Source organism: Castor canadensis, chromosome 7 (genome assembly GCF_047511655.1).
Source record: "Castor canadensis chromosome 7, mCasCan1.hap1v2, whole genome shotgun sequence".
Classification (NCBI taxonomy): Eukaryota; Metazoa; Chordata; class Mammalia; order Rodentia; family Castoridae; genus Castor; species Castor canadensis.
The window spans coordinates 109,794,119-109,821,646 of record NC_133392.1 but is presented as its reverse complement, the minus strand read 5'-3'; the positions used below and the strand labels follow the sequence as shown (position 1 = coordinate 109,821,646).

General features: G+C 38.0%; 1 protein-coding gene across 5 annotated transcripts in view; it reads left to right on the top strand.

The window, feature by feature from the left end:
- The window catches only part of Raver2 (ribonucleoprotein, PTB binding 2), an 80,309-nt gene that overhangs the window by 47,473 nt on the left and 5,308 nt on the right, over window positions 1-27,528 (top strand). For 3 of the 5 annotated variants that reach the window (XM_074079880.1, XM_074079879.1, XM_020184242.2), the window contains 6 exons: window positions 3,140-3,225; window positions 5,051-5,155; window positions 5,303-5,414; window positions 7,618-7,886; window positions 11,407-11,518; window positions 13,879-14,015. In XM_074079880.1, coding sequence (XP_073935981.1) covers window positions 3,140-3,225; window positions 5,051-5,155; window positions 5,303-5,414; window positions 7,618-7,886; window positions 11,407-11,518; window positions 13,879-14,015 — 821 coding nt within the window. Of the gene's footprint in view, window positions 1-3,139; window positions 3,226-5,050; window positions 5,156-5,302; window positions 5,415-7,617; window positions 7,887-11,406; window positions 11,519-13,878; window positions 14,016-16,375; window positions 27,524-27,528 lie in introns of those variants that run through there. The other 2 variants (XM_020184244.2, XM_020184243.2) reach the window with 2 other exon arrangements.

Below are 27,528 nucleotides of genomic sequence, written 5' to 3'. Positions count from 1 at the left end.
TATTGGTGTAGTTCAAGTTTGTGCTAGTGTTTAAAGAAGTATACCACACACTCTTGGGTCTTTTAGAAAGTATCCGTACCTTTGGACTCTGGCATCTTTGATAATTCCTTCCCAGTATTATTTGTGTCTCTTCGTCTAAGACTAAATATTTCCACTCTCCTTTCCTACTTAGATTGATGTATGGCCATATAGAATTTTTTTTTAAGGTTTAGTGCTACTTTCTCCATTTTGAGTAAGATGTTTCAAGACATAAACTGATGGAGAAGTTATTTCACCATGCCTAGCTTTGTCTTTGTGTCTATTGGCAAGAGAAGAGGTTGTAATCACTGCCTCACTGAGTACATGCAAAGCTGGAGAGTGTTTGGAAAGTTTCTTTTTCTTTCTGTTTTTGGGGGTGAGGGAAGGACAAGCAGGAGTTGGATATTAAACCCAGGGCCTCATGAATGCTGAGTATGTGCTCCGCCATGGAGCTACATGCCCAGTTCCAGGAAGTTTCTTGATGTTAAGGAAAAACAGACTGTCTTAATGATTGACAAATCCCATTTGTATTTCCTTTACTATATTCTACTATATCCTGACTTGCTACGTCAGACCTTGTCTGAGCAAACTTGAATAATTATAAAGAATTACTATTCCTTCTACCCTTGCCCTGCTTCTTCTCACTGTATCATATTTTAGATAGCTGATACATGCTACACCTTTACCCATTTATAGCCGTGATTGCAGGCATGCAAGGCTAACAATAATGTCTTTGGAAGAGCAAAATTTTTTATTATGTCAGTTCAATTTCTTTTTTCTTCTTAAAGTAGAAGTAGATTGTTTGCATGGGGTCCTTCTTCTAATGTATTTCATACCACAGATTTCCTTCTAAGCACTGTCTCTCACAGACTTTGACATATTGTCACTTTCATTCTCGTATTAGCTTATCTCTCTCTGCATATATAATTAATAAAATCTTTTAAGTTGGCAAGTAGGTTTGTATTTTAAGTAACCTCGGAAAATTCCTTTGTAACATTTGCTAAGTTACAACTGACTGTTCCATCCATAATCTATAACTTTAATATCATTTTAAAAACATTTTGGCCTCTGTCATTGTGGTTCCCATAATTGTTTTTGAGGGAGATCTTCATCTTTCATAGACAATCTATGTGTGTGGGGGGGTATAATTTTGATGTTTTTACCCCAAGTGGTCATTAGTGGTCTTCCATCCAAATTATTTTGTTAGTCAAGCAATATTTTCTCTAAATTTCTACATGTAATTCCATAATGTATTCTTTGCAAGGGAGCTCTTTCTGTGTAACCAATACCCACCCAAATGCCTTTGTTTTTTTTTTTAGGGGTGTTGACAGCGTTTTATTAAGAATCTTTCTTCACTTATATTTATTTATTTTTTTTTTTCATTTTTCTTTTATTATTCATATGTGCATACAAGGCTTGGTTTATTTCTCCCCCCTGCCCCCACCCCCTCCCTTACCACCCACTCCACCCCCTCCCGCTCCCCCCCTCAATACCCAGCAGAAACTATTTTGCCCTTATCTCTAATTTTGTTGTAGAGAGAGTATAAGCAATAATAGGAAGGAACAAGGGGTTTTGCTGGTTGAGATAAGGATAGCTATACAGGGCATTGACTCACATTGATTTCCTGTGCGTGGGTGTTACCTTCTAGGTTAATTCTTTTTGATCTAACCTTTTCTCTAGTTCCTGGTCTCCAATGCCTTTGTTTTTTGCACGTTAGAGCGTGTGATAAAAATCCTAAAAGGGTGTTTTGTCATATAACCTCACAGTGTCCTGACATCATTAAGTTATGCTCTTAACTGAGCATTTTCTCCAGTCCCACATGCTGATACGTCCTCCTTTACTGAGAGAATATTGGAAACCACTGAATCCTTTCATTCCTATGGGTTAATGAACTTAGGCAGTTCTATAATTGGAACAAAAGCATTGTGTCGTTCTTACGTTCTGAGGTGTCCCAATGTAGACTTAACGCAGATACTGAAACATTTGGATGCAAGATGCGTTTATTTCTTTGGCCTCTCATAGTTTAGTGCTTTTTAAGTTCTGCTTTTATTTTTATTTTCTTTGAGACAGAGTCTGGCTATGTAGCTGAGGCTGGCCTCAAATTCACCCTCACCCTGACTCAGCCTCCTGAGTGCTGGGATTACAGGCGTGGCCACCATACCGGTTTAACTGGCTTTTTATTTTGCTCCAGCTACATTATGAAAAGGAATTACTGGGACCTTTTCTAGACACTAAGTAGTTTTTATATTATATATGTATGATTTTGTATGTTATGACTATTTCCAGATGCTTTATAATAATTAGATTAAATTTCTTCATGTATTTTCATCTCGTCATTCTTTTTGTCTCTATTATCTGTTCTGAAAGGTACTTTGGCATTTGTACCTTGACACTTGATAAAGCATATAGTTACCATTCATTCTCTTATCTCTGTGTACAGTTTTGCTGTCTTTTGTTTTTATTATATAAATATTTCTGTGTGCATACATTGCTTTCTCAATAGTATTTTACATAAAGTTTTTAAGCACAAGGATTACATCTTTCCACTACCCTCTGACAAAATCCCTGTGTGTGTGTGTGTGTGTGTGTGTGTGTGTGTGTGTATGTGTTTTCTTTTTCTATTTGTTTGTTTTTGGTGGTACTAGGGTTTGAACTCAGGGCCTCGTGCTTTCTAGGCAGGCGCTCTACCACTTGAGCCACTCTATCAGCCCAAGTCAATAGGTATCTTTTTCTTTTTCTTTTTATCATCGTATCATTGTTGTACTGGGGGTACATTGTGACATTTACAAAAGTTCTTACAATATATCATAGTTGAATTCACCCCTTCCATCACTCTCCTGTATCACTCCTCCCTGTGGAATTAGTTTTGTTGCACTAAGTGCTGGAGAAGAGAAAGCCCAGGGTTGGTGTTGCACAATTATGGCAGAAAGTGCTAGAACTTTAAAACAAATTCCATAGTTGAATCACAAGGAGAGGAGGCTGTCACTTTTCACCATTGATGAAGTTAGTATATCACTAAACTGATGAATTTGTTATAAAGTTTACAGAAATATATTTGAAGCTTGTTTTATTTTTAATTTCATAGTCTTATGGTTACATTTTTACTTCTATTTTCCCAAAGCAGTTCTTGGAGCACCTCACAGCTTGCCTCATCTAATGAATCCATCCATCTCCCCTGCATTTTTACACTTGAATAAAGCACATCAGGTGTGTAAATAGCATGGAGCACTGAAGCATCAAATATTTGGTTTGAATATTTCATTTGTTCTTAACACTCAAAGTTCTGAAGAAGTTAATTGAGTATTTTCCTTTTAAAGAACATCCTTAATAAGTATAGCTATAGAAAATTATAACCTAGTGAGTACATCAGATTATGTTAAGCTAATCAAAGCAGCACAATTGTATGTATATTTATTGGTTCCTATTTGTAGGACATTAAATATGGAAGAGGTATGGCTTACGGTATATTTTTAGTAGATAATAAGTCAGTAGTTCAAAACAACTCAATGTGGTCTTCACTAAAAAAATAGAAAGAAATAAACGAATAGTAACTCTTAATTCTTAATTTAATCAATGCTGTAAAATAATTCATATAAACCTGGTGCTGGTAGTTTACACCTGTAATCCTAACTCAGGAGGTCAAGATCAGAAAGATCATGGTTCGAGTCAGCCTGAGGCAAATAGTTTGAGAGACTCTGTCTTAAAAAAAAAAATTACAAGAAGTGTGCTGGCAGAGTGGCTCAAGTGGTAAAGTGCCTGCCTACCAAGCATGAGGCCCTGAGTTTAAACCCCAGTACCACAAAAAAAAAAATCATGTTTTTTTAAGAGTAAAGAATATTTTTCTCACCATTTTTAGGTATTTTAAATGTGCGAATATGTTCATAATAGTGAAGATAAACATTGCTCATTAATTTCAGGTAATTTAAGGATATGTAATCCTAATTACAAATCAAAGTTAAATTATAATAGATGCTTATGTAAGGTTGAATAAATGAATGTGTGGTCCTAAACCCAGTTTTTTGAAAAGGAAAAGCCCATATTTTATTTTTTATCCTCACAGTCTAACATAGAACTTCGGATATTACAAGGTTCTTATTCATTCATTCCCTCAGCATATTTTATTATCTGTATATAACTAGACATTGTGCTAGTCAGTGGTGCTACAGCATCTAGCAAAACACTCTTAGTCTCTGTAGTTTCAAACAAACACTAAACAATGAGTTACCCCCTATGTGTGAGCGGAAGTTCAGACTACGATAACATTCCCTTTGTGTTAGGAGAAAGACCAGTGTAGTTTTGCCTTTTAGGCCTATACAAGTGGGCCTCTCCTGTCTCCTGAGCCCATGGCACTTCACTGTCCTAAAGACCCTTGCTGTGTTCTCTCCTGCTGAGGTCTTTGCTCCTGCTGTCTCTTCTGCCTGGAATGCCCCTCCATCCCTAGCACAGCCTAAGCACCCCAGACACTACCCACTCTTTCCTACTCAGCCTTCAGATCTCAGCACAAGAGTTAGGCCTTCAAGGAAACCTTCCTTGAGTCTTCCAGACTAAGTCAGATTCCTCTGGTGTTTGTATAGTTTCTTGTGTTTTTCCTCAGCTAAATTACCACTTACAAGCCTACATGTTTTTATAATTAAAATTTACTTTTCTCATGAGGGCTGATCATATTGTACTTGTCACTGTGTAGCACAGTACCTGACACATAAACAGTGCTCCACAAATCGTGTTGAGTGAGTAAATGAACAGATAAGTAAGTGAGTATAATGTTACTGTTAACAGAGCCAGAAAGGGGTGAAGGGAGGAAAAGAAGGGTGAAAGCAGGAAAGGATGTGGAATTATTCTCACAGCTGCATGGTCACCGCTTGAATATTATTAAAAGAATTAATTAGCATTGTCTGAGATTGGAAAGTGGGATATTATATTATGACACTGCTACATTTACAAAGTTCAACTGGAGATTGAGCTTGTAGATGAATTGGTTTTACAATAAGTAGCTTCTCAAAATTAAGCTAACAATATTTTATCATGCCCACAGAGCTCAGTTATGGGGACTACTTCTAACTTACTCCTTCAGAATCTTTCTCATGTGCCTCTGGCACAGCAACAATTGATGAAGTTGGAGAATATTCACACTAACAATGTAAGTATTGTGCTTTCTCTTTTGAAATGAGTTCGTTCCTTTTGTAGAGTCAGACAGCTGACCAGATTGTGAAATTTCACGTGTACACCCTTTTTATCCAGTGATTGCTTTCTGCCATAGGCAGTCTTATTTTCTCGCCTTTTGTAGAAACCTGGCTTACTTGGAGAGCCCCCAGCTATGGTACTGCAAACGGCACTAGGAATAGGGTCAACCCTTCCACTGAAAACAGAGTTGGGGCACCACGGAGAAGCACATAAAAGTAAGTGATGTGTATTTACCAAGAAGTTAGCAAACAGATTTAAACAGATTTAAAGATCGTTTACCTATATTCTACTTTAATTCACAGGAAGGTCAAATTTGAGTTCTTTTCAGTCACTTAAAATTTCAAGAACCCGCTTGTCTTTTCTATTTTTAATATTGATAAGTTATTGATGGACTTGCTTCCATGGCAAGATAAGACAGCCCCTGCTGGATATGCTTTAATATTTTATGCAGGTTCACAGCAGTACAAGGTGGAGACATAAATCCATGTGAGACTGACATGGTGCCCACTGGGCTGACAGCACATCACACATGGACCCATTTAATTTTTACCTGCATAAAAATTTCTTGGCTTTTTTAAAAGGAATAGCTAGCATTTGTAAATTTATTTGAATCATTTTTATATTGTATCTTCAAATTGGTTCTCAAAGAAAAACATGTTGTATGTACTAAGTGCTTCTGAACACATGACATTATTTTACTTTAGAAAACTTAAGCATGCTATTATCCCAAGATTTTGTATTTGAATATGATTTTGAAAGTCTCTTTCAGTGTGAAGTTTAGTTGGAAGTTTGCTTAAATGTGAACATGCTGAGTGACAACAAAAGCCACCGGGGACTTAAAAGTCAATTAAATGTAGTTACCAGATTTAAACTGTTGTACTTAAGCCAGCTAGTCAAATGAACAAATAGCCAGCTCTGACTGTTAAAATTGACCAGGAAAAGGTTAACTCATTGAAGAAAATTTTATGGTATGGTGGGATCTGTCCTTCCAAAAAAATTCAATTTTCTATGACTAAAGTCTTATGCAAATGTTTATTACTTGTGTTAGATTAAATAAACCATTTGCTGTGGCATGTGCTATATTTTTAAAACACTGAAAATTTGGTGTCCAAATAAACTTATCACTATAAGATAAAAGAACGAAGTTATCCATCTTTCAATGTTTAGTACTAAAAGTTATTTAAGAAATTTGTTTAAGCCAGGTATCTGTGGCCTATGCTTGTAATCCTAGCTACTTGGGAGGTATGATTGGGAGGATCACAGTTCAAAGCCAGCCCAGGTAAATAGTTCATGAGACTCCATCTCCAAATTAATCAGAGCAAAATGGACTGGAGGTGTAGCTCAAATGGTAAAGTGCCTGCTTTGCAGAGCACAAAGCCCTGAGTTCAAACCCCAGTCCCACCAAAAAAAAAAAAAAAAGAAAAAGAAAAAGAAATATGTTTAGTGAATTTGTAAAATGTAACTTTAACTTAAAGTGGTTATCAATATTAGCTCTTTTCATTAATTTTGCCCAATAAGCTTTTGTTTTCTTTTTCTTTTCTTTTTGAGCCTAGATCTTGCTATGAGGTGCTTTGAGATGTGGCTATTCAGGCTGGATCTCAAACTGGTGAGCTCAGGTGATTCTTCTGCCTCAGCCCAAGAGTAGTTGGAACTATAGGTGTGACCGTCTGTGTCTAGCTGACCTAGATTTTTAAACGTTGGAATAATCCAAATTTTCCTACTAAAGCTTGTACTTCTTTCAGAATTTTGTTTACTATAAACAAACTTTTCTGTGTTAATTTAATGTTTATGTAGTCACAAACGCTGATTTAAAAAAAGTAGTGTGCTTGTCTTAAAGAACCAGCTCTCTAGGTTTTTAAAAAATGACTTGACTTGTATCATTTGTGGATTTTTGAGCTGAAATTCTTTAGTGAAAGCCAGTTTCAAGTTACCGATATGAAGATACTGACCTCCAGAGTTGAGAACAGCTATACACACCACCCGCTGATGCAAGCCAGCTGACCAAACTACCGCTGTGCTCAGTCCACCCTATTGTCAAATAAGGCGTATCAGCTGCAAAATGGAAGCAGATAAATTGCAGTGCCTGTGCATGTTTTACAAGTACAGATATAACTTAAATTCGAAAACATACATAGACTTCTAAAATACATACAAAACTTAGAATTGAAAATATAATATTACTGAAATTATCCTAGAATTTTTGAAGATAAAAAAGCATTTATTACTATTGTAGATTTTGGGTTTTTTTTTTTTTTTCATAAAGGAACCTCCCTACATAAAACTTCTAATCTCACCTTTTGAATTTAACAGTTTTCTAATAGATAAAAATAGGTTTCTCCATATTTTGCCCATAAGAAAATCAAGAGGACTATGGTAAATCTTGTCTGTCTGAAAGTTTTTTGCATTTGTGGTTCATAGCACCTAATCTGATTGCAACTCAAACAACTGCACCAGCTGGGATGGGCTTGGTACCGTTCTTCCCGACTCAGCACACTGTTGGACTAGCTGGGCTGGGCCACGGTAACACTCAGGAGAAACAGCCAGCCACAGTGGGACTCACAGAAGGAAATTTCTCAGGGTCACAGCCTTATCTTCAGACCTTTCCAAACCTTACTGCTGGAGGCCTGCTGACAGTACACCAGAAGCAGCAGCAAAGCCAGCCAAAAGGCACAGAGATAAGTTCCGGGGTAAGGAAGTTAACTTAAATGAAATTTTTCTAACAGTAGGATATTCTAACTTGTGGCTATTTTATAGTTGGTGTAATTTATGAAGCTTCATAAAGCAACCTTAACCATTTTTTAAACTTGAAAGGCAGTTTATAATATACTTAAATATGTAAATATGAATTACAGACTAGATTATTGCTAAGTCAGGGAAATTATTTTTTTAAAATAATTTTCATTTATGCCTGAAATTGATAAAAAAATATTGCACTCTTGAAAATCCTGTTAGTGTAAACAAGCAAGCCACAAATCTATCTTTTGATAAATTATTCCAGCTGACATGAGGTATTGTGCCTATTTATTTGCCAGATTGATTATCAGTAAAATAATTTTGATTTGTGTAAAATGAGTTTTTAAAGTCTGTCATAGCAAAATAATTGAAATGGGTAGATTCTTTATTTTGAGAAATATTTGCCTTTTTAAAAAGTTTGCAATAATGAATGGCTTTCACAAATACATGCTATTTTAAAAATAAAACTAACTTCATAATTTTATAGCTTAGAAAACCTTACGAGTATCATTAACACCAGTTATGTAGTGATAGTATTTATAAAGATGTCTTTCCATTTGTTTATGTCTTGTTTAATTCATTTCAGCAATGTTTTATAGGTTACAGTACAAGATTTTTACCTCCCTATTTAATTTCTAAGTATGTTATTACTTTTGATGCTGTTATAAGGGAATTATTTTCTTAATGTTCTTTCTAGGTTGCTTGTTGTTAGTATACATAAACAACTGATTTTTGTGTATTGATTTTGTATACTGCAGCTTTGATAATGATTTTATTAGTTCTAACTATTTTTAGTGGGGTCTTTTATAGTTTTCTACATGTAAGATTATATCATCTACAAAACAAAATTTTACTTCTTCTTTCACAGTCTGAATGCCTCTTAGTTCCTCTTCCTGCCTGGTCAATCTAGCTGGACATTCCAATGCTATACAGCAAAAGTGGTGAAAGCAGGCATCCATATCTTGCTTCTGATCTCAGAGCAGCTTCCTTCTATTCCTAATTTGTTAGTGTTTTTGTTATGAGTTTGTGTTCAATTATGTCCAGTGCATTTTCTGCATCAAGTGAGATGATAGTGTATGTTTCCCTTTGCTCTGTAATTGGGGTTTGCACATGTTGAACTATCCTGGCATTCTAGAAATAAATCCCAGTTGGTTATGGTGCATAATGCTTTTCGTGTGCTGCTAGATTCACTTTGCCTAGTAATTTTGTTGAGGATTTTGCATTGCTATTCATAGGAGATATTGGTGTATAGTTTTCCTGTATTGTCGTTATCTAGCTTTAGTACTGGAGCAATGCTGGCCTTACTGAATGAGCAAGGAAGTACTCCCTCCTCTTCAATATTTTCAAAGTTTTTGGAGGATTGCTGCTAGTTTCTTTTTAAATGTTTGGTAGAATTCACCCATGATGATATGTTCTAGACTTTTCTTTGTAGGGAAATTTTACCTATTTTAAAACTTTATAAATTCTTATTCCCATATAGCTAGAGTTAAGAATTCCTGAGTGGATATAACCTCATTAATCTGAGTACCTAAGAAATAAAATGTGAAAAAGCCCTTTGCTGTCTGCCTTTCCTCTATACATTTAATCATTGAATTTTATCTGGGGTACTGTGCCTTCTCGTGCTGTATGATTGTCCATGGTGATTTTACCCACTGTGATAGTTTTAGCTCCCACCTATAAGCTTATGGGTCCATGTTAATCACTGGACTATGAATTTCTTTGGGGTAGTATTTCTGTCTTACTTGTTTTAATATTGCTGGTAAGTACTCAATAAACTGCCTGAATGGATACATCTATATCTGTAATTTGCATATCACAAGCAAATCTGGACTTCTTTGAGTCTTATGAAGAGGTACAAGACAGATTCCTCTGTCTAACTACAATGATATTGAGTAGAAAAGGGACAGATATAAGGAGCTATGGTTCTCAAATATGGAAATCAGCACTTTGGGAGTATGTTTTCTTCACTCCATTTAGGGAACAAAACAAAAACCATTTTTAAAACAAAAGCTAACCTACTAGCTTTAACCTATTTTATATTAATCTGAGTCATGTCTTATTTTAAAACCTTTATAGTCAGAGAATAAAATGTAAAAAATATTGTCAGCTGCCGGGCATGGGTAGCTCACGCCTGTAATCCTAGCTACTTGGGAAACTGAGATGGGAGGATCGCAGATTAAGGTCAGCCAGGGCAAACAGTTCATGAGACTCTGTCTCCAAAATAACCAGAGCAAAATGGACTGGAGTGTGGCTCAAGTGGTAGAGTGTCTGCTTTGCAAACATGAAACCCTAAGTTTAAACTCAGTCCCACCAAAAAATAAATAAGCAAGCAAAATGTTGCTAGAATGTGAAATACTCAGGAGAATCACACCGGGATCCCATCTCTTTTTCTTGTGTAAGAATTTATTAGAATCCTATCCCTAACCAGGCGAGGTGGTCCATGCCTGTAATGCAAGAATTTAGGAGACTGAGGCAGGAGGATTGTGAGTTCCAGGCCAGCCTGAGCTCTGTAGTAAGAACCTATCTCAAAAACCATAAAAAAGTAACTATGTATTTCTTTAAGTCTTACACCTAACTAGTGATATGAAAATACAGGGAAATCATTTATATTCAAGAAATGTGAATTTCTAACATTGCCTTCTAAATGTAGAGTTGGGAATTAACTTTTTAAAATTTTTTTGCAGCCCTGGGGAGTGAACCCAATGCAGGGTCCTGAGCATGCTAGGCAAGTGCTCTACTACTTGAGCTAGGCCTCCAGGGCTGTCCCCTTCAAACCCCTCCACCCCCTTTCTGTTTTGTTTTGTTTTTTGAGATGGGATCTCACCACGTTTGTCCAGGTAGGCTTTGCATTTAGGATCACCCTGCCTCTGCCTCTCGAATAGCTGGATTATAGGCATGCATTCCCTGCACCTTGCTTTATGTTATTTATTTATTTACTTATATTTTGTGGTACAGGGTTTGAGCTCAGGACCTCTGACTTGCTAGGCAGGCATTCTCCCACTTGAGCCACACCCTCAGCTGTCATGCCTGGCTTTGCCACTGGAGTTTATTAAACTCACTTATTTTGGTTGTTATTATTTGTAGTACCAGGGATGAATATGCTTTTCTTTTGTCATTTGGTTTCAGCCATATTATGTGAAATAACAATTTTAATAATGATTGTTAATAACTTTCTTTCTAGAAATGATTTATGAAATTTGTTTTTTCTGGTGAAGATGAAATCTTTCAGCTTCCATAAAGAATGTTGTAGGAAATACCTTCAGTTCTATTTCATTTCTAAAATTCAAGTATTATTCTATTATTTCTGCATTTTTATTTTACTTTAACTTTTAAACAAGCATATATTAATTGTACAAAATAAGGGATTTCAACTTGACATTTTTATACATGTGTGTAATGTACTTTGACCATATTCACCCCCTTAATTTTCTTATGCCTCTTACTAAGCACCTCGTTTTTTCCTTTGATTCATAGGCTGCCTCTAAGAACCAGACTTCACTCTTGGGAGAACCACCAAAAGAAATTCGGCTCAGTAAAAATCCATATTTGAATTTGGCAAGTGTGTTGCCCAGTGTGTGCTTATCATGTGAGTGAGGACTGTGTCAGCATTGTGGAGTTTAACCAGATACTTCCAATAATGAGTTTTACTTTCATTTTTAATTCACTGAAAACAAATAATGCCCAAATGATGAAATGAAGACACTTAAATGCATTATACTTTGTGTAATAAGGAAAAGGTCTTTAATAGTATTTTTATGGAGAACAAAATCATTTTACTGAATCATTATTAAATCATGATTGACAATAATGAGGGAAAAGGAATTCTTTGGGAGTACTATAGTGCTTTACAAGACTTTGTGGGCTGATGCACTTGGGGCAGGACTGAGCACTTGGCCCTCTGTTTATCTTCCTTTTGGCCCCAAGATACCTAATGGGTAAAAACCAGAGCAAGGAACCAGACAGACCAATGCTCCCTTTGCTCCTGTGGTAGTTGATCCTAAAAGTTGTATCACCATAACCATCCATGCCAAACTTGGCTCAAACAAAATGCTGTGACAGATTTGACAACTGAAGTCGTGAAGTGTAGCCACTGAAGCACCTCCCTTGTAGGTGAGGCTGACGCTGAGCTCCTTGGGTGGGTTCTTGACAGAGTCTTAGAACTCAGGAAGAGTGATGTGTTGTTTGACAAGGGTGGTAAGCCTGATGAGAGGTGGTGAAGCTTTTGGCTTCTACAACTCCAGAGGAGATCTTGGAGGAATTAGGAAAGGAACTGACGGAGTGGCTGCTAAATAGGAAAATACATTTCCCTGTACCGATGAACATGGGGGAATGATGTGTGGGTTTTAAAGATGTATGTATAATATATACATAAAAACCCTGACTCTAAACAACTTGAAACTTACTACTCTGATTCCATGGCATTGCAGCAAAACGGCTGAAAGGGATATTAAGGATGCATTCTGGGCGGGGTGGGGGGTTCTGATATGCAGAAATTGGGAGTCTTATTCAAGATTACCCCATGTAGGACGGCATCTAGGGCCTGGACCCCTTGAGTCCTGGTTGAGTGCAGATCGCCATAGTGTTTTTGGAATTCTGGGGATTGTTTTCTAATCCAGTTTGCACCTGACAGAAGACCTGTCAGGCTGCCTTGTGGTCTTACCTTGTATTTTAAGATGCATAGTAGATGCAAAAATATCTTTTTACATTATTTTAAAACTATATGGAACATTTAGTGAAAAAGTAAATAATAAGACTTATAACTTAACGTTCATTCTTTTCGAGAAGTTACTGAGTTTTCTTTCTCCTCAATAACGTCGCAGTCTTCAAATCCAGAAGTTCTTGTTTATTTCCAAAGGACCTGAAAGCTATTTTCAGTATTTGTAAAAGTCTGTCAGAAATCACCTCTATAGCTGAAAAAGATAATGTGTTTTTACATATTTGGTGAAAGTTTTGATAATTTAGTAAAGTGGATATCTTAATTACCAAAAAGAAAAATCATTTTTTCTAAACCAGAGACAGAAATCTCTAAGTAATATATTCAAAGTGTTTGGATGCCCCCAAAATGTATTACTGACCATCAGAAATGGAATTTTCATTAATTCCTGGCTTTCGATTAGTATAAGTCAAATATTCATTCAAATATAGCTTTAAAAAGTGACACATGGTGTTCTTCAGGCACAGTAGTTGCTGCAGCATTGGTTGTCAATGGTGAACACACTTTAATGTTTATCCAAAGGGGAGTGGTTAAATAGCTCATCATAAATGGAATACTGTGCAATTTTTCAAAAACTAATCAAAGGATATCTACATGTCATGAAGTAATCTCTAAGGTATATTTTCAGTGAAAAAAGCAAATATACACATAAATGGTTTCATTTATATTTATTTAAAGCTTATATTCTTACATGCACATGTTTGTGCATAAAGTTAATCTGGGAAAAAAATTCTAAGCTGCTGCTTGTGGGAAAAATAGGATTGAATGAAAAGAGATTAAAGATGAATGTCAATGGAAATATATCTTCTTTATCTTTCTGAACCCAAACATTAATTTGTAATTTTTTAAAGCCAGAAAAAATGAAACGTGCTTTAATATATCTCTACTTTATGTTGATCTGCTCTGAGAAGTGACTATGACTATTACTGCATTAACAAAAATGTTTAATTTACATTTTGTAGGCCTTGGGTTAGAAATACACGTCTATATATTTTTTAAATGTTTCCATCATAATCGTTTTACCCATAGGGCAAGTTCTCATTTTCATTTGTTTCAAATGAATAAAATAATGTCATGTACTATACATAATTTCCCCTGGAGAAAATAAATATAAACATATATTGGCAATCTAAAATTTGTGTTCTTTTTGAGCATATGCTGGGTTTATGAGTTTTACACTCTGTTTATAATTTATGATAAAATAACCTGAATTGTATTGATTTTGCCCTTAGCTGCTACAGGTAAAACCACTGGACCTAAGACTGGAATTGCAAGCAACATTCTGGATGCAATCTCTCAGGGAAATGAATCACAACGTGCATTGGAGAAGTGCATTGCTTACTCTCCACCTTTTGGTGATTATATACAGGTAAATGATTCTCAGGTCATGGTGATATGTAGAAAAGTAGTTCCATTATGTACCGACTTCACTGACTGTGAAATTACTATTGCTTTAATATTAGGGACATCCAATTGCATACACCTCTAATGATAGTTCTTGTTCATCATTTGAAATTTGGGAATGGGTTCAAGAGATTGCTTAGTACCATTTTGCTGTAGATATTTCCCATTCATTGTTTACACTAGTGGTTTTCAAGCTACAACCCACAGACTACATCCAGCCCACCACTTGTTTTTGTCAATAAAATTTCATTGGATATAGCCACTTCCATTCATTTACATATTTTCTATGGTGCTGTCAAGCTACAGTGAAAGAGATGAGTAGTTTCAACACAGGTTTATGTGGCTTACAAGATTAAACATCCACTATCTGACTCTACAGGAAGACTCTGCTGACCTCTGCTTTGCACAAGTGTAGATCTAAGGAACCCAAGGAACTATGTCTGTTCCTCATCACAGCTTCTAGATACAGAAAAATGACCACATTTTCATTCATTCTATGTACCTCCTCCTATACAGCTTAAATCATCCCCAGATTATGTACAATCCCTAGTATAATACAAATGCTGTATACGCTACTGTTTAGGAATGATGGCAAGGGAAAAAGTCTGTACATGGTTGGTACAGGTGCATTTTTTCAAATATTTTCAATCTGCAGTTGGTTGAATTCATGGACGCAAAATCCATGAGTATGAAGTATTGAAGTGGTGTATTGTGTCATGACTTAATATATGTCAGTTTTGCTTTGGCCCTGTCTCTTTCCGCTTAAGGCGAGTGTATATACACTCATATATATATATATATATATATGATCATGTAACCATGACAACCTTATAATTAACAGTTTGAATTCTTTCTTCTCTGAGCAGTCAGCTTCTCCACTTCAATTTCCTGGTAGCAACTCTATGTTTGCTTCATCTGTCTCTAATAAACTTAGAAAAGAAAACCACTTTAAATTTGATGCCCGGCTATACAAGATGTAGTCCTTTACAATTCCAACTTTTATTTATTTACAAAGAACAAAATTTATAAGCAGGAGATGCACAATAAATTTTTAAGAATTTAGTTAATGTATGTTTTAAGCCTGAAAGACTATTTTTGTACTGACTTTTTCATTTCCTTTATTTCACTTTTGAAATTAGTCTCACTTACCTCAGCAGTTTAGTTATTAGATTGCTCTAGCTAATTGTGAGTTTATCATATATGTAGATTCTCATTTACACCTGGAGAAATTCTGTGATAAAGATGCCTTTTGTGTCAGTTTACTTCCTCCTGCCTCCATGCTTGCCTGCTGAGAGAACCCTGGAGGAGTGACTCCTTCCTGGGTTCAGTGTCTCTTTGACAGCCCCTACTTCCCCCCAATCTTGTCCACAGGTCTTGTCCTCATCTTGTCTTACGTTCTTCATCCTTATTAAGTAAATTGAATTAGATGCTGTTAATGAGATAAAGTAACTAGAAAAAGATGATCATGTTAGGAATTCCTCCTACTGCTTCCACTGCTTGAATAGAGGAAGAGTTTTAAGGAAAAGGAACCACCAGTTTATTTTATTTTATTTTTTTTAACATTTGCTATGTGCATTGCAATGTCAGTATTTATTTACTTTTTTGTGGGGGGGATCAAACCCAGGGTCTTCTGCGTGATAGGCAAGGCCTCTATTGCCCCATTTTTTATTTTTATGTTTTGTGGTGCTGGGAATGGAATTTAGGGACTTATGCATGCAAGGCAATATAAGCATTTAGTCCTTCTATGAGTTTTAAATTACCCCCTGCAAACAAGTAGAAAAGCATGAAGTAATAAATGACATTTCCAAGTTTATACAGTTAGTAAATGGTTTCTCTAAGTCCAACATCCATGTTACTTTCATAATATGAGAAACTTATTCAGGTTTGGAAGTAGTGTGTCATAGAAACTATGTGTCACTAGGTTTTTGTGCATGAGGATTAGGAGAGGTGGATGTGTCAAAGCATAAGTGGATGAAATAATTTCTGTTTGAAATAAAACATTTAAGAATGTGGTATTTTGTATTTCTGTTGTTAGTGAAGTTGCTCTTATTGCACCATCCCTCTAATATAAAAACTGGACTAAATATGGAGGGGGAAAAAGCCTATTATTTGAAGGCACTGGAGAATGACCAAAAGCAGGCAGAAACTGAAGGGAATCAGCTCTTGAAAGAGGGGAATTTCACTAGATGAAATTTGTATTTCCTTGTTTTTTTGCCTAAGCACACTTTTTAGTCTATGCTGAAAGCTGCATTCTTGCTGGCTTAAGGATTTAGAGGATTTTCTGAACTAACTCTCTTTCTCTCTCTCTCTCTCTCTTTTTTGCAGTACTGGGGTTTGAACTCAGGGCCTACACCCTGAGCCACTCTACCAGCCTTTTTTGTAATTTTTTTTTTTTTTGAGATAGGGTCTCACGAGCTATTTGCCTGGGCTAGCTTTGAACTATGATCCTCTTTATCTCTGCCTCCCAAGTAGCTGGGATTATAGGCATGAGCCACCAGCCTTGGGCCCTGAATTCTCAATGCAACTGTGAAGTAAGAGAGGGAAATTCTAGAAAAGAAGGAGTTGCATGAATAGGAGCCTCAAAATCTGTTTGGAAACTCAGCCCATACACACTTGGCTGAGCCCTGAACTAACTGTGTGAGGGAGATTCCAGGGGACCTGGTAGAGAACAGCTGGAAGACTGAAAGTACTGAGAAGATTGTCTCCTTTATGCCAGGAGGAGTTGACTGAGTTTGGAGTTTGAGTCCAGCACATTTAGCTCCTTGTAGAACTTCAGAGGAAGACAACAGAATCCACAGTCTGTCTACTTTTCATTCACCATGTCCAAAAAACAAAAATTACTAGATAGTTGAAGAGGCAAAAAGATGTGAACTATAATTAAAAGAAAAAGCAACTAATAGAAACTAACCCCAAGATGACACAGATGTTGGTGTCAGTAGACAATGACTTTAAAGCAGCTATTCTAAATATACTCAACAACATAAAGGAAAATGAGGTAATAATGGACAGATGAAGAATCCCAGCTGAGATATGTCTTAAAAGAATAAAAAAAAATGAAGAGGATAATTCTAGAACTGAAAAGTGTTATTTCTAATATTAAAAAATACTGTGGCTAGGCATAGCAGAATATTTGGGAAAGTAGGAAAAAAGCACCCAATAAACATAAAAACAGATAGAAATAATTCAATTGGGGAAAAATGAGACCTGTTGAAACTATTCCAGGAACAGGGGGAGAGGGAATAAAGGAGAATGATGGAGGAGGTGAATTCAAGTATGATATATTTGATATATTGTAAGAACTTTTGTAAATGCCACAATGTACCTCCACCCAGCACAACAATAATAGTAAAAAAAGAAAGAATTCTATTGGAAGAACAAAAAGAGATTGAAAACCAGTGAGCAGATTCTCGGGAACCTGAGTAAAATATCAAACAGATGGAAATACATGTAAAGAAGCCCCAGCAGAAGAGGAGAAGGATAAATACAGCATAAGCTGTTTGAAAAATAGTGATAAAGTGTCCAAAGTTTCTTTCAAAACTTTGCAGAGCTAATGAACACGGAGACCCCTCCTGCAAGGCAGGAAAATTTTATCTAAGCAATGTTGAAAGGTAATCTTGAAAACAACCAGGTAAAAACAATGCATATTATTTTGATGACTTCTCAGCCTGGGCACTATAAACATTTAGGGCTAGCTAAATCTCTGTCGTGAAGACTCTTCTGTGCATTGTAGTAATTTTAGCACTGTACTTGTCTTCAACCTACCAGATTGCTCCTGTCAGTCAGAACCACTGTTAAGAACTGGTAGACATGGGAGTAAATGCAAAAGACTATTTTCTCTTTTCTTAATTTATTTGAAAACAAAAATAGCAACATTGCATTGTGGGTGTTTATAATGTATGTAGACAATATATTGGACAACAATAGTACAAAGAGTGTGAGATAAATGAAATTATGGTTGTGAAGTTACTGCGTTTTACATGAATGCATATTGCAGCAACCATTTAAAAAATTATACAAAGTATAACTAAAATGTCAGTAATTTAATTACGATAGAATTCTAAAATATATTCGATTGAGCAAAAACAAGTCAAGAAAGAAAACAATTAGGACACATAAAAAACAAATAGCTTTTTATTAAATATAAATTGAGTGATAAATTGCATGAAAATGGACATGGTGTTGCAATTAAAACAGATTGTCAGCAAGGTGAGGCCGTATTCTTTCAGCACCTCTGCTCAGAATTGTGCTAGAGGGTTTCATCAGTGTGATAGGTTTGGGTTTTTTTGTTAAGTATGAAAATAGGAAAGAAAAGTGAAAATGTTTCTCCTTGCATATTTTGTAGTTCTTCACAGGACACATCCTTAAGAATCTAAAAGGCAACCATGAAAACTAATAAGTAACTTTGCAAGGTTACAAGGTAAAAGGGTAATACACAAAGATGAATTGCATTCCTATAGATTGGCAGCAAATATTAGAAGATGATATTTAAAAACCTTTCCATTTATGATAACACCCAACATGGAATATATGGTAATAAATTCGCAGACTTGTAAGAATTCTACAGTGAAAACCATAGAACATTGCTGAGAGAAATCAAAGATGCTCATGAATAGAGAGTTATCTCATGTTCATGAATTGGAAAACTTAATCTTGGTAAGATCTCAGTTTTTCCCAAGTTAGTCTATAGATTCAGTGCAATACCCACCAATTTCCCAGCAGCCTTTTTCTCAAATAGGAGTTGACAAGCTGATACTGAGATGTGAGAGAACTGTAATACCTCAAGCAGTCTTATATAAGAACAAAACGAAGGACTTTGCCAACATGACTTAGAGATCTACTACAAAGTTTATAAGTCGTCAAGACAGTATGGGATTGGCATAAAGATTGGTAAATAGATCAGTAGAAGACAGTATAGAGTCCAGAAATAGACCCATACTTATATAGTAAATTGATTTTTTGTCATGTATGCCAAAACAATTTAAAAAAGAATAGAAATATGATTAGAACACTGGTTATGTTGGAGACAAGAATTTTGACCTTTGCCTTATACCTTAACTCTAAAATCAATTTGCAATGTACCATAGTTATAAAATCCAAGCCATAGATGACATCAGCAGAAACAGCAGTAAGTCCCTCCAAGCAATTTCTTCTCCATAGAAGCATCAATAAAACTGGCACAAATGATCGGAATCAATTTTTACAGAGCTCTATAAAGGCTTGCAGCCATTCACTGTGCATTTATTCATGAAAAGTTGGTGACTCTTGGTCAGAATAGCAAGCTTTGTGGGCTTTTAAAAATCTGCTCTGCTTCCATTTCCAATACCCATAATCCCAATGAAAACGAGCCAGTTGACAGCTGACCAGACAGAACAAATGATATAGGGTTGGAATCCCTGTCATTGTTTGACCTGTTTACTTGTTCACTGGAGTATCCCACCTTCAAGACTGTCTTTATTTAGCTTGACTCACACCTTGCCCAGAACAGAAAGCCTTTTTTCCTCGGGGGAGAATTTTGAAAACATTTAGAGGAAATTGTTTTAACTTTGTGGCTGCCTAAGGTGGCAGATAACATTTGGGACAAAGAATAGGCTAAAGCAGAGGAATTAGGTGACCTCAGGACTGTTGGAAAGCTCTGGCTTTCTTCTGGGAATCCCACAAGGCCATGCATGTGTGTAAGACTGTGTGCATGCTCAGGAAAGACCTGAGAAGGCCCAAAATCTTGCTTTTGGCTGTCCTAGAGGCACTGCTCAAGCAGGAAGTGAAGGCTAAGGCAGAGTTGTCAGCTGCCTGGCTGAGTGTGTTGAAGGCATGACTCACAGCCCCTCTGCAAAATCTGGGTGTTGAAGGAAATCTCTGTCCAGTGGTTAGCTGACCACCAAGGTAACAGAGTGAAGTCTGCAATGGGCGTACACAACAAAGAATGCAGACTTTACATAATTAGTTCAGAAAAGTTACTAAACAATAACATCCTGAAGAGGGGAGTAGACTGAGATTTCCATTTGCCAAATTGTATGACCAACAGTCAACAAAAAATCAAGAGACAAGCAGAAAAAAAAAATCATATGGCTAATACACCAGTGTGTGTGGCGGACAGGGGAGGGACAGTTAGTAGAGAGTGTCCATAAAGAGGTCCCAATATTGGACTTACAAGACAAAGACTTAAAATGTCTTCAAAGAATTAAAGGAAACTTACATATAAGGGACTAAAAGGAAGTATGAAAACAATGTCTCACCAAGTAGAGTATAGCAATAAAAAGAAGGGAATTATGAAAAAAAAAGTAGAAGTTGTGAATCTGAAAAGTACTGCTCACTGTGAAACAACAGATTTGAACAGGTAGAAGATTGAACAAACATGAGATTACCCAGAGTAAGGAAGGAAAAGCAAAAGCAAACAAGAATGAGCTAAAGCCAGGATAGGCGAGAATGTTGAGAAACTTAAATCCTTATATACTGCTGAGGGAAAATTTAAATGATGTAGCCTCTTTGGAAAAAAAGTCTAGCAGTTCCTCAAAATGTTAAGTATAAAGTTGTCATGTGACCAAGGAATTCCGCTCCCAGGTCCATACCTAAAAGAACTGAAAACAAATGTCCACCCCAATTTTTTCACCAATTCTCTAGCAGAATTATTTATAATAACCAGAAAAGGGAAAAAACCCAAATTTAATAAATGAATAAACAAAATTTGGTTTATATAATAGAATATTATTTAGCTTTGTAAAGAGTGAAGTACTGATCCATGCTACAACGTGGATGAACATTGAAAACAGGCTAAGTAAAATAGCACATGTGATTCCTTTTGTAGCAATGTCCATAATAGGCAAATCCTTAGAAAAATTGAGTAGATCATGGTTATTGGGGAGCAGAGGAAGAAAGAGTTGTGGAGCGCAGGGTGACTGTTAACAGGTACAGTATTTCTTTCTGAAGTGATGAAAATACTCTGGAATTGATTGTGACAGTGCCCAACCTTATGAATTTCAAATACTGGATGTTATTTAAAAAAAAAAAACAAAACTTTAACTGTACCAAATAGAGGGAACCATTTTTATTCATTGTTTTAGAGGTCTTCAGGACCTCTAAATGACCTCCTGATGACCAAACACGTTAAATCAATGATTTCAGATCTGGGTATAATTTGAAACCAGTTTTAAAGGGCTGTACCCTTACCATTTCCCTAGTTAAGAACAATAACTAGAATTACAGTTGAGCTGCAGTTAATTTCATCAAAAACTGCATGTCTTAAGTATTTGAACTGTGATTGAGAAAGCTTACGTCAGAAATAAATGTAGTTGCTTTAAAATTTAAAACACTGGCAGTGGTAATAGCATTACAGTATGCAATGTCTTGTTACTTTGTACGGACTTTGAAGTTTCAGATTCAGAGATGGAGATAAGCAGGAACATCTACATCTACATGAGATGATTGGGAGAAGCCCACCTTGCAGGAAAAGGCTCTATAGCCCAGTTGATTAAGTATTTAATAACTAAATCTAACATCTAACTTCAATCTGACAAAAACATTTCTGACTCCTGTTAACATAGATAGGATAGGCCAGAATTTCTCCTCACAGCTTTTCAGCTTGAGGTAGTCATTAGTTTCAATAATGTAAAGAATAACTTTAAGAATTAGTCCAGCGGGTTTATATGGCCGTTTAAGTTGTGGCTGTGCAGGACAGTCGTGTCGTGTTGTGTTGTAGTCTTGTGTTGGCCTGGTTAAGGGCTCATTCCCACCATGAAGCTGACTGCCTGTGCCAAGCAGTCAGCCACAGAATGTGTGATCAGATGTGATGTGATGGGAAAGTATGAAACCAAAGCTGTACAGGTCGTCTCTGGTCCCTTCATATAGCACGCAATGCTGCCACCTAGTGGGCAAGTGATGCAGAATCCTATGTGATGCTCAGGATTCTGAGCGAGACATTTGTACAGAAACCCGTTACTTTGTACACTTAAGATGTATAATTTGCACAGCCTTGTGTGGCCACTGAAACTTCTGAGCTGATCAGCTCTTTCTTTTTAAATCTGATTCAATACCTTTTGGCAGGTGAATTATCAGATACAAAGTTGGGACTATCTACTATGCATATGAAGAGTGGTAGCTGAGAGCCAAAAATGAGTATGCAAAATGGAAATATCTACATATTCATATGTGGGAAAGAGATGTGTTAGTTATGCCAGTAATCTTACCCAATGAGATGTCAGTTATTAAACATTTTTTAACGACAGGGGAAAGAAAAACTATATTTTAAAATAAACTAGAAATGCTTAATTCAGAAAAGATTATCAAATTAATTCACGCTCTGTAGGTATGAAATGTAACAGCTACACTTGAGACTGTAAGAAAGAGATATGGGGATCAGATTAAGAGTTCAGAAGAACAAGGGCACGTGCTCCTTTTTAGGTTTGCTCTCCGTTTCCTCCAGTATGGAGACAACATACAGTAAAAGAAGAGTGAGCCAAGTACGGGGCCCATGCCTGTAATCCCAAATACTCAGGAAGTCAAGACTGGGATGATCATGGTTGAGGCAAAAAGTCAATTAGATGACACCATCTTGCCTAGGCATGGTGGTGTACACTTGTAATCCCAGCTGTTTGGAAGGCATAGGTAGGAGGAGCTCAGTCAGAGGCAAAAAGCAAGACTCTATTTGAAAAATAACCTAAAACATGCAAAGGGCTGGAGGTGTGGCTCAAGTGGTAGATAGAGCACCCTGCCTAGCAAGTGCAAGGCCTTGAGTAAATCCCAGTACCACCAAAAAAGAGAAAGTGACGTGGGCTGGGCACGATGGATGCAAGTCTGTAGTGCAAGCACCCGGGACATAGAGGAAGGAGGGCAGGAGAATTGCGAGTTAAGGCCAGTTTGAGCTATAGAGTAAGCTCCTGTCTCCAACAAATAAATGACTAAAAATGAATGAACAAAGAGTAAAAGTGACGTGGGGCTGGAGGAAGACGTGAGACTTGGGGAGAATTGTCTGAAACCCAGTTTAGTGTCGTATTTCGGGAGCTCCATGCTGGCTGGTCACACTGGGTACATTCTTTTCAGAAGAGTAACCGTGGCAAAGAAATCTAAGTCCAATGGGACTGTTACAGAGCCTAATGGGATTCACTACTGATATTAATACAGTCCATAGGAATCTCCCTGAGGTGTTCTGGAGACGCTGCTCTCTTGAGTTCTTGTGAGAACTTTTAAAACTAGTCCTGGATTCAATTATTGACGTGAGCCTAAAAACTGAGTTTAAGATACATGATAAGTATTAAAACTTGGCAGTCAAAAATGAAATTATGACATTCTGTTCCTACATTCACTGGGAAATAAACGTGATAAAAGAAAGCCTACATTTACGTGAAGATAAAAAGATAGGCTTTAATAAAAGAAAATGTGATTCCTTTTTAAAATCCAAAAAGAAACCAGCAACTGCATAGTTATGGAATGGGCTTCATAGTAAATGTGCAGAAGATTGGATTAGAATGTAACAGGAGCTGGTGGAGTGGCTCAAGGGGTAGAGCACCTTGCCTGGCAAGCACGAGGTCCTGAATTCAAACCCCAGTACTCCAAAAGAAGTGTATGATGTGGGGGAGAGAATTTAACAGTTAAAGGAGCCAATCAAAACTTCAAGTTCTAGCAAGAGAGAGAACGGCCAAAGGAAGAAGAGCCATCTTTGCTTCCCAGGCACAGGTCAGACTGTGGTGTCCAGTTCTGCTGTGTCAGACTCCATGGCACAGAAACTGTGGCTGAAAGATCTGGGAATAAATGCTTAGAAAATGGCTTTTGAAGGACATTATTCCAACAAGCACTTACTGAGTGCCTACTATGTGATACGCACTGTTGTGGTTATTAGTGAACAAAGCAGGTGAAAGTCTTTCTACTAATGCAATTTACATTTAAGGGAGAAGTTAGGAGAAGGTAGGAAAAAATGGTGCAGTAAGTAATGATATCTGCAGGGAAGTCCATGAAGGCAGAGGACTGACGGGAAGGGCACGATCGTGCAGCTGGAGTTTAGGGACTGTGTCATGTGAATGTCGCCAGGAAGTGTGCTCTGGGGAGAGGATGAGCAAGTGCAGAGACACTGAGGCTGATGTGCTTGGCACGGGAAAGTTTTAGAGCAGGAGAAGCGTGAGCACAGAGATGCATAGGAGAGGCAGTCATGGTGACTGGGGAAGCAGTGGCACAATTTAGGACCTTCTAGACTGTTGTGTGGACTTTGGCTTTCACTCTAAGTAGTGACTGTAGAGTGTGGCAAGGCTAGTTAGGAAGCTGCTGTGCTATCCAAGTAAAAGCAATGTTGACCAGGTGGGGTATGAGCAGTGGGGGTGGTGAGAATGGCTGGGTTCCAGGCATCTTTGGAAGGTGAGACAACTGGATATCCTAAGGGTAGGAGGAGATGATGACCTTGGCTTGGAAAAATGGAATTGTCACTGACTGATGGAGTTGGTAAGAATATGAGTGGACGTTTAAAGGGCAGGAGTGGGCATCTCAGCGGCGACGTTAGGCTGTTACTACTCATTTCATCATACAAGCCTGCAGTGACAGCAGAGGTAAGACAGAAGTACATGCTTGAGAACTAGCAAATCCATATCGACTGCTGTAAATTGTGTGAGGTTAGAAGAGATCACCAGGGAAGAGGGAGTGAAGAAAGAAGGGTTGGTTACCATGTCTTCTGGATTTCTCTTTTCTTGCTAAAATAGAAGTGAATTATCCATTTGGTGGGGGGTGGGATTGTGGTACTGGGGTTTGAACTCAGGGCCTCATGCTTGCTAGGCACAGGCTGTACCAGTTGAGCCACTTCACCAGTTTTGAGTGAAGATGAGGGATGGAGGTTTGAGGATAGGAAGGTCTGACACTCAGCTGGGAATGGAGAGTAAGGAGTCGGGGAGACAGTAGGTTTGCTGGCAGCATGAGTGGCTCCCTAGAAATTGTGACCCAATGGCTAGGGCGGTGCTAAACTTGGGTTATAGTTCCAAAGGTTAGAATGGAATTACTGGCAGGAAATGCTATAGGTGTTTTTTTTTTTAGCTCACTCTGTGAAGGACCTTGCTGAGGATTAGTTGTCTAAACCAGAACATTCTGTTGGAAGTGTCCACTCTGGAAAGCAAGGCTGAGATTAAACTATTGAGAACGGTCTCAACCAGGTGCTCCGCAGAATTTTTCAGGCCGGGCAGGGCTCACACATCAAGCTAAGAAGTGGTGGCCAGTTACACCAAGCTCCCACTTTCCAGGGCTGCTGTTCTGACAGTTAAATGAGTTTACGGAGAAAAGGCATGTGGCATGTCACACATCTTCAGGATGAGTTCTATCAGCAGCACCTGAGCTGGCCCGAGCTGAAACTGAGAAAGCTCTCCTCAGATAGGAGCTCTCTGTTCACCTGGGCAAACCCCATGGCACCCAGCCCTATGCCCTCAGTAGTCAGCCTGGGAAGGAATGGAGGCCTCCATCTTGCAAGCATGCAAAGAAGGGACTATCATTCGTTTTGTGTTCTTTCCCTCTTTTGTGGTTTCTTCTTCACTGAGTCTTAGATACCAGTTTCTCTCTCCCACAGCACTACCATCACTCCAGCTCACCAGTGCTTATCCTAAAAGTGTGGGCTCTTCAATAGTGTTAGAATTCTCTCTCCCAGGATCATATGGACCACAATGGCATCTATTTTCATTTCCTGTTCTAATGTTTTCCTGTGCTGCCCTGGGTTTTTTTTTAATGGGCTCTTAGATTTCAGTTGGTGGACTAGGGGCCTGGCTCAAGTAGTACAGTACCTGCTTCTCAAGTGCCATGCCCAAAAATATCAGTTGGCTCTCACTGTGATTGGTGTAGTGCCATAGAGACATCTTTTGAATGAAGAAATCTAATAAATTTCTACCTGGTGTCTGAGAATAAAGATGGTACAGTGTATGCTTTATGCCAAGAAAACAATGGGTTATCGCATAGCAGGGAGACTGGGCAGGGGAGGGGGTGAGGGGCCATGAGTCTCAGTCCTCAGCAAGGTGCTTGCTTTTCTCCCCTTATCTTTGGAGGATCTCAGTTGTGGAACAGACTGGCAGTTTATGAGGTGAAGAAATCTGGCAAGAAAGAGAGTTCTGGATCTGCCAGTGTTGTGACGGGGACTGGTCACTGAGCAATCAACGGTCTCAGGCAAAGGCTGGGAGAGAGGACGAGGCTCAACTGGGAGGAGAGGGTTCAGGGTGAAGAGGCCACAGCCACCAGCAAGCAGTGTGGCACAGGCTGTCTTACAGAGCTGCAGGCCTCATCCCCAAGACTCGGCTTTGGCCAGTTTCATCTAGGCTCCCACCTGCTTCCCTCCTCAGAGGATACCTCAGACATGCTTTATTACCAAAGAAATTTTGAGACAGAAGTTAAAGCCAAATTCTTTGCCAGTCAGTGCTCTACTTTGTGAACCATCTCATAAACAGAGGTTGTGTGAAGGCTTTCATTGTCCTGTCATGGAAGTAAGCCACACTGAAGTAAGGTATATACCAAAGTAGGGCTTTTTTTTTTTTTTGGTGGTGAGGATGGAATCCAGGACCCTGCACATGCTAGACAGTGGCTTCACCACTGAGTCATACCCCTAGCTCTGTCACCCCTCTTCTTAACAAGTATGGTGGTGGGCCGATTGCTCTGCCTACATGGAATTGTGACGGACTCAGACTGTTCTCCTGAGGTTGGCTCCGGATGTAAAAATTATGACCACTGGTGGTTCAAAAACAGCTGCCTATGAGAAGGCTCTGGTGTGTTGCTGGAAAGCTGACATTTTTCTCACCAGTCATTTTTATGTTCTTACGTACTGTTACTTAACTGTTTCAAAACCAAAGGCTTTTGTGATTGTGCCACACAATCTGGCCTGATTACTGTGACCCTGGGGAGAAACATTTGGGTCCCATTTCCAGACCAGAGACTCAGGGATGAAGCCTGGAATCTGATTGTTTTGGACACCAGTGTTTTGAGTTCCTGTTGCTATCTAGAGTGTTACCATTGCTGTCTTCCTAGACATCGCTGGTCAGTTTTTATACCTCCTACTTCGTTCTGTCATCACTTGTTACCAGGCAGACTTAACATCAGATGCCATATGCAGCTCCATTGCTTAGCCAGGCTTCTTCCTCAGAGGAATACTGGTACTTGGGGTTGCTGCTGACTCGTGTGACCAGCAGGAGCAGTACCGTGCACTTGTTTCTTTCTCTCAAATCCTGGGGGTGGGGTGAGGGCTGAGGCTGGCTTGTGTGGCAGGTTTCACAGGTGATGCACTTTGTGGTGCTGGGCTAGAATCCAGGGCCGTGGGCATGTGAGGCAGGTACTTTGCCACACCCCCAGTCCTCCACAGGTGCTTTTTGTGGAGATTTAAAGATCTAATTTGCTCTAACATGAGTGTTTGTGTATTTTGGATGGCTTTGATACTCTGTGATTTTGTATTTATAGCAACTTGAGATAGAATACTTACAAACATCTTTAATGAATAAAGTAATTTTAATTAACTGTTAACATCATAATTTGATTTTCTCACA